The 11,939-nt window shown below is 41.4% G+C and overlaps 1 protein-coding gene across 1 annotated transcript; it reads left to right on the forward strand.

Moving 5' to 3' along the window:
• The first annotated feature begins 256 nt into the window (after positions 1-256).
• Positions 257-9,429, forward strand: LOC131755017 (granzyme A). The gene is made up of 5 exons (XM_059061142.1): positions 257-317; positions 2,606-2,753; positions 4,348-4,487; positions 7,956-8,224; positions 9,277-9,429. The coding sequence occupies exons 1-5, from the start codon at positions 257-259 to the stop codon at positions 9,427-9,429; spliced, it is 771 nt and encodes a 256-aa protein (XP_058917125.1).
• Positions 9,430-11,939: the final 2,510 nt, after the last annotated feature.

The raw sequence follows: 11,939 nt of genomic DNA on the forward strand, positions 1-11,939 counted from the left end.
AAAATGAAACAGTCCCCATGGCTTCACATTTACCCTTTAAGGTAGGAAAGGTCTAACCCTGAAGGAAATGTGAAATAAATAAGTAACCATACCATCTTTAAAATAAAGCTATGTTTTCCAGTAATAAAATACCAAACTCTTTAGCCACATAGCAGAGAAAGATAAAAAGAAAAAACCCACATCCTTTGTGTTTCATTATATATTACTAAGTCAGTACCTGAAACTAAATAGTCTCCATATGTGAGTAACAGAAGCCATGAAAATTCCTTTCCCTTTCTCTTTTCCCACTGGCATGTGTCTCCTTCTAATTCCTGGAGGTAAGACATATTTCCATATGCTTTTTAGTTTTGCTCATAAGAAAGTAGAATTTTATATTGCTTCAACTTTTATTTAATATTGTGTAAAAGGGAAAAAGATATCACAACTTAATTTCCAATAATTTTTCATGTTACCTTTTTTCTTTGCTATCTAAATGGCATATTGGCTTTTTAAGGTGAAAACATACCCTATTGTGTCTACAGCAAAAATATGAAAGCATTAACTATATCTGAAGGTTATCAAATATTCAGGCCAGATCTACAGAGCTCAAACTTCAAGTGAAAAACTAACAAAGCCATTAAATTGGGGATGGATAGATTACTTATTAACTGGAGGGCTCAGTCATACAGATACAACTGAGTAGTCATAGCTCTCAGATAAATCTTAAAACTTTGGTTTTCAGAAGGTATTTGTGAGGCCTATTTCCAACAGTGGGGGTGCTGAAGAAAGCAATAACATCAACGTAAAAAATAATCTAATGAACTGTGTGTGTGTGTGTGTGTGTGTGTGCGCGCGCACGTGCGTGCCAACACTGCATAAAACTTACAATGAAGTATAGCAGTGTTCTATGTGTTTTACTTATACTCTTCTTAAGTATCATTGTTATCAGCCCATTTTATATATGAGGAAACCAAGGCACAGAGAGGTTAAGTCCATTTACTAAAGTCATCAACTAGTAAGCAGTAGGGCTGGGATTTGAACCCAGAGTTCAGGTTCTTAACCATACACTATGATATCTTATAGTTCAATGATACCTTCAGAGCTGGGATTCTTTATATATATATATATATATATATATATATATAAAACATAAAAGTTACCATCTTAAAGACTTTAAAAAAAAATTTATTTATTTTTGGCTGTGTTGGGTCTTCGTTTCTGTGCGAGGGCTTTCTGTAGTTGTGGCAAGCGGGGGCCACTCTTCATCGCGGTGCGCGGGCCTCTCACTATCACAGCCTCTCTCGCAGGCTCAGTAATTGTGGCTCACGGGCTTGGTTGCTCCGCGGCATGTGGGATCTTCCTGGACCGGGGCACAAACCCTCGTCCCATGCGTTAGCAGGCAGATTCTTAACCACTGCACCACCAGGGAAGCTCCAGAGCTGGGTATCTTAATGTGGGATCCATGAGCTCCTTCAAGGCCATGGATGGGCATCAAGAAGTCTGTGACTCTCCCAAAACTGTATGCAAATATTTACATGCATCTGTGTGCCTGTACTATATCAGATTTTCAAATGGCTCTATATTTCAAAACTAACAAAGGTACAGAACCACTACTTTAGGCAAACAGTGCATCTCAATGGAAAGAGTATGATTTTTCATGATGCGGAACTGTATTAGAAGACTGCTTTGCTATTTATTAGTTGTGTGAACTTGGGCGAGGTAATCGCCCTGTCTAAACTTCACGTTCCTTATCTCCACATGGGAATAATAACACCCACCTTTCATTGTAGCAAACATCAGAACCAGTGTCTGACACTAACCAGTGCCTGGTAAATCATAGATGTTTTCGTTATTATTGCTACTATAGTTGTTGATTTTTTCTCTTTGAATTTAATATAACTTACCAAACCACCATTCCAAATAATAATCTCACCATGGAACACTGTGAGATTTTTAAGGTCAATAACACAGTGTCCAACCCAAGACTGAGACAATGCAGCCTGTAATAGGAAGAGAACTGACTCGTAATGGAAGAAACAGGAGAATGGGGTTATGGGGTTTCTCCCCGATCTGCTCTTACTGTGTGATGTTAAGTCTTTTTGCTTTTTTTTTTGGTATGCGGGCCTCTCACTGTTGTGGCCTCTCCCATTGTGGAGCACAGGCTCCGGACGCGCAGGCTCAGCGGCCATGGCTCACGGGCCCAGCCGCTCTGCGGCATGTGGGATCTTCCCGGACCGGGGCACGAACCCGTGTCCCCTGCATCGGCAGGCGGATTCTCAATCACTGCGCCACCAGGGAAGCCCAGTCTTTTTTGCTTTTTGAGCTTTAAGAAAAGAGACTCTATTGCCTAACATTTTCTACCTCCCAGGGATAGGAAGGAGACAGACATTATGTTAAAGCTGCTTTGCATTCTTGAGGAAGAGAAGATTGTTTAAGTTCAAGATACTATTATACAGAGCTGTCATGGAAAATTTTAAAAACTCTGTGCCACCTGGACTGCTTTGATCTCTCCCTGACACAGAGTGCATGTCTATGTACTCTATCTGGATCTATTCATTATATCAGAACTTTTCAGAGGGAAGCATGACTTGGTAAGATAGGATTTCACTCTGGATCACTCTTTTAGTTTTTCCAGTATCCTGTGAGGGAATTATAGGAGGAAAAGAAGTGCCACCTCACACAAGACGCTACATGGCTCTAATCGAAGGGCTGAAAGTCTGTGCAGGGGCTTTGATCAAAGAAAACTGGGTGTTGACAGCTGCTCACTGTGACCTGTAAGTAATTCTGAGCTCCTCTCATTCTCAGGCAGTTTGGGCGGGGGGGGGGGGGGGGGGGGGGGGGGGGGGCAGGGGAACAGGAGCTGTGAAAATAAAGTCCAAAACCAAATTAGGTAGGTAGGTAGGGATGGAGAAGAAAGTGCACAAGCACATTCACTGATATGTACTATTATTATGTTTACCTCTATAAGCAAAGGCCAGATCCTATAGAATAAAATTGAAATGCATGACCATTTTCTCATATTATTTAAAAAATTTTTTCACTATAAATAGCAATATTATCAACATTTTGAAAAACAAAATGGTGAGAAATGGCACTCATAATCTTATCAACTTCACACAATCACTGTTAATATTTTGCTATATTTTGTTGCAGGCTTTTTCCATAACTATATTTTACATAGTTGAGCAAGTTAAGTATTCTCTATGATTACAAGCGATTTACTTACTGTTATATAATTAGTTTTGTCCCATGTTGCTACATATTAGATTGAACCATAAGAAATTACTGATATTTAACTGTTTGACTTTACAAAATACCCGTTTCCTATGGCTCAAACTAATGTTTTTCCTAATTGTGATTTGAAAGTCAAAATAACATTTATCACAAGGATATGCTGCTGTTCTCTTTATCAGTACCTGTTGTTGGTACCTACTATTTCCCTGCTCACGTTTGCATAAATTGCATGCATAAAAGAAGAGACTTAAAAACTAGCTTCCCACAAAGAAGATCAAAAGAGATCTACATTATGTTGTTGTATCAAATGAGAATTTATCAAGTAGGAAATTCAGCAGAATGTACACTGTGAAGATCACCACTGGCACTCTTAATTAACAGACCCACTTGGTGCAAAGTCTGTCCGGCAAATCAAGAAACGCTTGTGCCCACCTCTCCCAGATTAGCTATCATTAGATTCACAAACTAGACTTGGCGGCTAGCAGTTTATTTGCTCCTGTGTGTGTGTGTGTGTGTGTGTGTGTGTGTGTGTGTTTACATTCAGCTTTAAAATTTCACTATAAAGTCAATTCATTTCTTCAGTCTTACCTATTAAAAGCCTGACTCTTTTCCATCTTTGTCATCTTTGAAGACTTAAGCAAGGTACACTGTCTCCGTGAAACACAGAAAAGCAAACCCACTACCTCTGCTCTCACTCTTAGGTTTAGTCTCTAGTTCTTGGGTTGAGTCTCTTCCATTAGGTGTTGATTCCACAAATCCAAGGCAGATGGAGAAACTGGCAGCTCCTCTTCCTGCAGCAGTCCTCTTTGGTCAGCACCCAAGCAGACCTCTCCAGGTCTTGCCAACCCAACGCTCTTGCCTCAGCCAGAAGACCTGGAATTTCTCTCCTGTTGCCTCTTCTTTGAAAAGATGTGAAGCTGAAGCACCTAAGATAACACATGTCTTGGGAGTTTTAGGTAAAAATAACTAAAACACCAAAAGAAAAAAAACCTCATAAATTCCCCCCTGCCTTGCTGTGCTTGTTTATAAATAGGAAACCATCTGAAATAACTGGTCAGATTTAATAAATTAAGTTCATGCTTAATTTCCTCTATTCTCTCACATAAATGATACATCGTCCTTGTTTTTTTCCAGGAAAGGCAATCCTCGAGTTATTCGTGGGGCCCGCTCTACCTGCCATAAAGAGAAATATGACCAAGTATTTTCCATTAAAAAAGCAATTCCCCATCCATGCTTCAATCCACAGACATTTGAAGGGGATCTTCAACTCCTTCAGGTAAATATGGGTTATTTTTTCAATAACTCTTTTGAAATTGCAAAATTTTGAAATTTGGTCAGTTTAACCTGAAACTATTTTTTACACACTGGCCTCATAGCCAATGGTTGGCTAATGCCAGGATGTAGGGGTAAGAAGGACAGCTGGGGCTCAGAGCAATTGTACAGATGTTCACCCTCTTGGAATTCAGTTCAATTTAACAGATATTGACAGAAGTCCTACTGTGGTAAGACCTGTCAATCCAAAGTGGTAATGCCACCAGCAACTCAACTGCAGTCAAACCAAGTTGCATTTATTGATTCGTGCTCAGCAAGGGAGACTATACACCGTGAGGAACCATGGGGTGGCTCAGTAAGAGAGTGTTAGATGGGGCTTATCCTAGGATTTGTCAGGTGAGGGGGAGGGTTCTAGGAAGTAGGAGTTTGCTCTGAACTGACTGTTGTCAGGAAGTGGGTAATTCTATGACTGAGTATCTCAGTGAATCTTACTTACCCAGGAGGCTAAATCTGTGATTGATAAGAAGCAGCAATCACTCATTTTAGCCGATAGGGGGCGCTTGGTCATTTTTGTGGTGGGAACAACGACCTTGCTTTTGCCTGTACTCAAACGTGACTGCAGAGCGGCCTGGGTTTTGCTCCCTTCTTGAGGCTCACCCTGTCTGATATTGGTGCTCTATGACAAGTGTTCATTATCAACAGGAAAAATCGTGGCCCAACAGTGAGTGCCAGTAAGCTCTTCTCTTCCTCATAAGATAAATAAGTTCTGTTCTCAAAGTGTTCACAGTCTAGTGGGAGAGACAGACAAATATATCAACAGCTCTGATCTGGTGGTATGTGACTCATCGGTGATGGAGATAACTAAGAAGGAGACTCTACGGGAGCACATGGTGTGTCCAGGCGGTCAGGGAAGCTTTCTTAGAGAAGGTGCAGGAGTTAGTAGGAAAGAAGGAGGAAAGGGCCTTTCAGGCAGGAAGAGCAGTGTGTATAAGAGGAGTCTTTCTGGAAAATGCATTTGGAAGAAGAAGGGAAGAAAGGGAAGTTATCATGAGATTTGAAAAAGAGGGGACCCAGATATTGTGAACCACGGGAAGAAGTTTGAACTTTATGGGGAAGGAAATGGGAAAGTGTTTTAAGCTGGGCAGTGACATGATCAGACTTGTTTTTAGAAGGATTATCTGGCTGCTGTGCAGAAAGTATAACAGAAAAGGCAGAACTGGAAGGCAGAGTGTGAGCTGAGGTTCACACTTGTCCAAAGGGGCTTGATGAGGAACTTCCCTAGCAGGAGTCAAGAGGATGCTCAGGGGATACGCACACCCTCATCAGTAGGAGTAAAGAGAGGTTCCTAGAGTGCCATGTGTTTCCGGCAAACTCCCCACATTCCCTGCTCCCCAATACTTATCAGTGACCCCCATACTATCTGCCTTGAGACTCTCAGGCTGGGCCTCTCTCTCAGGTCACCCCTCCTCACTCATAATCTAATTCCCTCCAGTCCCCCTCCCTGGGCAGGGAAAGGCAATTCCCTCCCCTGCCCAGTAGAGGGCACTCTGTGGCCTACTTCCCTCCTGCGTTTTTCTCCACAGCACGCACTTCTTTTTTTTCTTTTTATTATTATTATTTTACTATATTATTTTTATTTTTTTAACATCTTTATTGGAGTATAACTGTTTTACAATGGTGTGTTAGTTTCTGCTTTACAAGAAAGTGAATCAGTTATACATATACATATGTTCCCATATCTCTTCCCTCTTGCATCACCCTCCCTCCCACCCTCCCTATCCCACCCCTCTAGGTGGTCACAAAGCACCGAGCTGATCTCCCTGTGCTATGCGGCTGCTTCCCACTAGCTATCTCTTTTACATTTGGTAGTGTATATACGTCCATGCCACTCTCTCACTTCGTCACAGCTTACCCTTCCCCATCCCCATATCCTCAAGTCCATTCTCTAGTAGGTCTGTGAACAAAGCACACACTTCTGATGTACCTTAGTTTCGTTGTCTGCCCCCCTCGCTGGAATGTAAGCTTCAAAGAACAGATATTTTTGTCTTTTTATTGGTATGCCCTGTACCAGGTAGTATAGTTCCTAGTACATAGTAGGCCCTCCATAAATATTTCCCGAATAATTTTGGATAAGGGATGGAATTAAGCCAGACAGTGGCAAAGGTCATCAAGAGAAGAGATTCTGCGCTCAGGTTTCAAGAAAGTGGTAGCAGTTGTCAAGTCTCCTTCAGGAACTAAAAATCTTACCTTTACAATAGTGTGGGGTGAGTAGGGGGTGCAAGGTGTTCTAGTTCTTGAAGTAAAGTCAGGAAACTCCCTCTCACCTCTGACACTGTGGCCAGTGGGATGATGTTGCTAGAGAACTCATAAAGAGGGTATCAGAACCTCCCCGTGGTTAACCTTCCACGGTTAAAACCTACCGATGTGCTCATCACTGCTGTGTGTGCCTGACCCCAGGAGAGCTACTTACAAACATATGCTTCCTGACTCCAATTCTGATCTGAAGTCCTTTCTGGGGGTTCTCCTGTCTCCTTGTCCATCCAACCAGATAACACGCATGAAGGCTGTGAGAAAGCATGAGTAGGAGAGAAGGAGAGACGTTGCATGTAGGCATTTGAAGTCATGTTCTATGGAGAGATTTTAGACTATGGCCATCTCACTTTCTAAATGCTAGCAGGGTAAGTGCTGGGCCCACCAGCAACTCAGAGTGGGCACTGAGGAAGTGGGGACTGTCTAATGTCAGGAAGTGGGGCCTGAAAGCAATGCAATGATAGGAATGTGACACTGGCCTTTGCTGCTGTGCTCCTATGTTTGTAGAAGGTCTGTAATCCCAGGACTCCCTACAGCTTGAGGCAAGAAGAAAAGAAAGTAGAATTATCTTCCTCTACCCTCTACTCAACCTTGATCACACTCCCTGCTCTCCTTGCCTTGACTTTTCAGAAAGAAAGAAAGCAAGGTGGTGAGCCAAGAAGAGAGCTTAGTGAATCAAAGAAAAGGGCAGAGTGTGGGCGCGGCCCCAAAGGCAGTTAGGCTGGTTTGCACTTGCTCAGAAGTGGGGAAGCCACATTTCCACGTGGAAAATGAGGACACTGGCCCCTTTCCCACCCCGCCCCACTGCACCTGGAGCCCTGGCTTCCTTCCATTGGTCTCAGTACCAGTCAGTTCACAAACCTAAGACCACCTGAATAAAATAGTGATTGCACTCTCCAGTACAGCTTTTCAACCACCGAACTGTCAGCCACCACCAACATAATGTCATCACTGACAGGTCAACTGGACTGAAGTTTATCTAGACTAGACTAGCAAAACATGCATGAAAAGGGGTGCTGTGACTTTTAAAAAATTCAGTAACTGATGGTCAATTAGGTTGGAACATGCTAAATAAGCAAGATATCTATTTCAGTCAGAGCTGTTTTCTGGGCTTGGTTACTGTTGCCCTTCCCTAAAACTGCATCTCCTGTCTCTATTCTAACTGGATGGTAAAGCAGCTATGACCAAAGCTGTAGGAATACTTCAGCTACCAGAAACAGGAGACGATGTCAAACCCCACACCAAGGTGGCAGGATGGGAAAGCACCAAAAAAGACATGTGCAAAATTTCAAGTGCCTTGAGAGAAGCCAACATTACTGTGATGGATAGGAAAATATGCAATGATGCCCAGCACTATAATTTTAATCCAGTTATTGATCTCAGTATGATCTGTGCTGGTGGTAGAAAAGGTGAAGATGATTCATGTGAAGTAAGTAAATTAAACATTTTAACCGTTTGGGGGCTACAGGAAATCAGGTTAAATAGAGTACCTAGGAACAAGAGGGCGGACTATCATTATTACTCTTTATGTGTGAGGCCTGCAAGAACATCAGCTTGACATTCTGCCCAAGGAAACTTCTCTCGTTCCTAATAATCAGGATCCCATTTAACCACCACTTACAGATGCTGTTCAGCCCTCTCAAAACTGATCACAACAGCTGGCATTTATCAGATGGCAGGAACTATATCAAGTTCTATACTCTATGCCACTTGATCCTCAAATAGCCCCATAGGCTAGACACTATTATTACCAACTCTATTTTACAGATAGAGAAATTAAGGCTTAGAAAGTTACTTCCTCGAGTTAGATAACTCAGCTCTCAGTGGGGTGGACCTGGACTTAGACTGGGGCCATCTGATTCCTAACTCCTGTGTTGTTCTGAGTCTCCATGTGCTTGACTACGGTTTGGTCCTACTTGGAACTCACGATCCAGAGGTGGTTTGAAAGGTCAGAGAGAATATAAAATGAGGGCTGATGAAAACTGGAAAAGATCCCTAAAAATTGTTTGAACTATCACAAGTACTCCTTGGTCTGAGACGGCTTAACCCGTGACCTCCTTCAGAGGAGGGAGTGGCTCAGATCCCATCTCATGCCTTCACGCAGCCCTACATTCAGTTTCTTCCCCTAACATCTACTGGCCAAGAATAGGGGATACAGGTCAACTGAAGGAGACAATTATTTTTCACAATTATTTTAAAGGCTTCCTTTGTTATTCTTTCTTTGTTTTACTGATGAAAATGAGTTTGTACGTCTTCTCCAGAATTGCCTTTTTCAAAATGAAAATGATCGGAAATATAAACAAATCGGTGTTAATTGATGCTGAGGGCAGACAATTAATAAAAAGAGATATAAAATTAGCCTTTAAAAAGGAAAGAGAGAAACAATGTGTGAGCGGATGAGTGAATAAATGAATGACTAAAAAGGTAAGTAAATATCTTTGGAAAGCACTCCTGTTTAAAACATATGACTTTCTTTTCCAGGGGGATTCTGGAAGTCCTCTGATATGTGATAACGTTTTCAGAGGTGTCACTTCCTTTTGGAAGTGTGGTAACCCCCAGAAGCCTGGCATCTACATTCTCCTTACCAAAAAATACCTCAACTGGATAAAGAAAACCATTGCAGGAGCCATATAACATTTCTTCTTCAAAGTAGAAAATTGAGGTAACCAAGTAAAGGGGGTTTTAACGTGACCTATCTGAAGAAACACCTCACAACTCTCTTAACTTCGTATACAAATGACAGCCTGTCTGAAATAAAATCAGCAATGACAGAAATAACCTCCTGCCTTCACTCATTCACGATTAGTGAAGACTGATTCATCACATGTTCTCTATCCATGGCAAGAGATGTCCCTTGAGAAAAAGTTCCCCAGTTCAGTGATTCTATGTTTTATTCAGAATTTGAGGGCTGTCACTTTTGTGTTCATCCTTAAAAGGAAGTCAACCTCAGGGAAATTTAGAATATTCTTATTTCTTCCAAATGAAACTCCAAAATATTTGTGGCCTTAAGAATTTAGAGCCCGATATTCTATTCCATGTTGGAATAAGGACAGAGATAAAGAGGGATTTTTCACTTCTTACTCTATGCTTCTGTATAGTTTAACTTTTTACAAAAATTCTTATTATAAATACAGTGGGAAAGACGCAATGTGTGTTTTAGATAGCTGGAAAATTTGGAATTTGAGGTTAGAGATAGTTCAGGGCAATTGCATCATTTATTAATTACAAGTAGACTAAAATTACAAAGACCAATAGGCCACAGTCCAGCCAGTATCTTGATATGTATTTTGCCTTAGCTAATCAATTTATACATGCAAGCACTAAGCTTCATTCTATGTTATTCTTTTTTGGGGGGAGTATAATTGCTTTACAATGTTGTATTAGTTTCTGGTGTACAACAAAGTGAATCAGCTGTATGTATACATATATCCCCTCCTTCTTGAGCCTGCCTCCCACCACCCCCATCCCACCCCTCTAGGTGGTCACAGAGCGCCAAGCTGAGCTCCCTGTGCTATGTGGCTGCTTCCCACTAGCTATCTATTTTACACATGGCAGGGTATATATGTCCATGCCACTCTCTCAATTGGTCCCAGCCTCCCCTTCCCCACTATGTCCACATGTCCGTTCCCTACATCTGCGTCTAGTTCTATGCTATTCTTAACAGACTGTGATAAGTAATAAAGGAAAGTGGCTTTTTTATCACCTACCATTTGTATCTCATCTTTTTGTTGTGTTTTTCTCCAAAGAGTTGATTTATAATAAACTCATTCTCTAATAATTCTGGGTGATTTATCCAATTTAATTCCTCAAACATTTCCTGAGGGCCCGCCATGTACCAGGCATTACGTCCAGATTTATAAATACTAAGACATGACCACTGCCCTCAAAATATTTGAAGTCTAGTAGAAAACAAGGAGAAATCCATAAATAAGAAGACATCTGCTTCAGGTTCTGAAGAACACATAACAGAGTAAGGCTGTCTACTGTGTTGAGAAGGTGATGGGGGAAAAGATAAATAATATTTCACACTTCCAGCAGACCTCACAATTAGCCCTCAGAGTCTTCCCGCTGAGATCTTCCCTGTATTTAAACACACCAATAAAAATTTCAGATTCCTGACTAGAATGCCACAGACATCACAACAGCCTGGTGGAAAGAATCACTGGTCCACAAGTCAGACACCAATTCCATCACTGAACAGTATAAGACCTTGAGCAGGGAATTAGTCTGTGCCTCCATTTTCACATCTGTAAACAGTAACATAAAAGGGTCTAATGGGAGGTGCCCCCAAAAATCTGAAGTTGAGTGGTCCCGTCCTCCTAGTTCACACCTCTTAGGATGGCTTTCATCAAAAAACAGACAATAACAAGTGTTAGCGAGGGTGTAGAGAAACCCTCATACAACACTTATGGGAATGTGAAACGGCACAGACACTGTGGAAAAGTTTGGCTGTTCCTCAAAAGGTTAGACATAGTGTTAACATATGACCCAGCAATCGCACTCCTGGGCACTAGCGAAAATCCATGTCCTCACAAAAGCTTGTATATGAATGATTATAGCAACATCGTTCGTAATAACCCAAAAGTAGAAACAACCCAAAGTCTACAACTAATGAACAGATAAACAAAATGTGGCATGTCCATACAATGGAATATTATTCAACCATAAAAGGAAATGAAGTACTGATACATTGTATCATGTATGAACATGGCTGAACACAGCTAAACACTATTGAAAACACTGTTCTAAATGAAAGAAGCCAGATAGAAAAGGCCACATGTATGATTCCATTTATAGAAAACATCCAGAATAAGCAAATTTATTGACAGAAAGTAAATGGGTATTTGCCAAGGGGTAGAAGGAAGTGGGAGATGGGGAGTGGCTGCTAATGGTTATGGGGTTTCCTTTTTTGGAGCAATGAAAATCTTTGGGAATTAGATTATGGTTATGGGTGCACAGCCCTGTGCATATACTAAAAACCATTGAATTGTACACTTTTAAATGGCCGGGTTTATGCTATATGAATTATATCTCAATTTTTTTTAAAAAAGAGCTGTCTATCTTCTAAGACTGAAACTAGAAGCAGCAACTTTCGACGGTTGCACAGGGGTTACCCAAGCATCCCACCCAAAGGGAGGAGTTGT

The sequence above is a fragment of the Kogia breviceps genome, chromosome 4 (assembly GCF_026419965.1).
Source record: "Kogia breviceps isolate mKogBre1 chromosome 4, mKogBre1 haplotype 1, whole genome shotgun sequence".
Classification (NCBI taxonomy): domain Eukaryota; kingdom Metazoa; phylum Chordata; class Mammalia; order Artiodactyla; family Physeteridae; genus Kogia; species Kogia breviceps.

What these genes read in the sequence shown, in the direction of transcription:
- LOC131755017 (XM_059061142.1), top strand. Translation starts at nt 257, where the DNA reads ATGAAAATTCCTTTCCCTTTCTCTTTTCCCACTGGCATGTGTCTCCTT. An exon ending in AGGGGATCTTCAACTCCTTC is followed by an intron (nt 4,488 to 7,955) that starts AGGTAAATATGG and finishes TGTCTCTATTCT; the next exon opens with AACTGGATGGTAAAGCAGCT. An exon ending in GTGAAGATGATTCATGTGAA is followed by an intron (nt 8,225 to 9,276) that starts GTAAGTAAATTA and finishes TTTCTTTTCCAG; the next exon opens with GGGGATTCTGGAAGTCCTCT.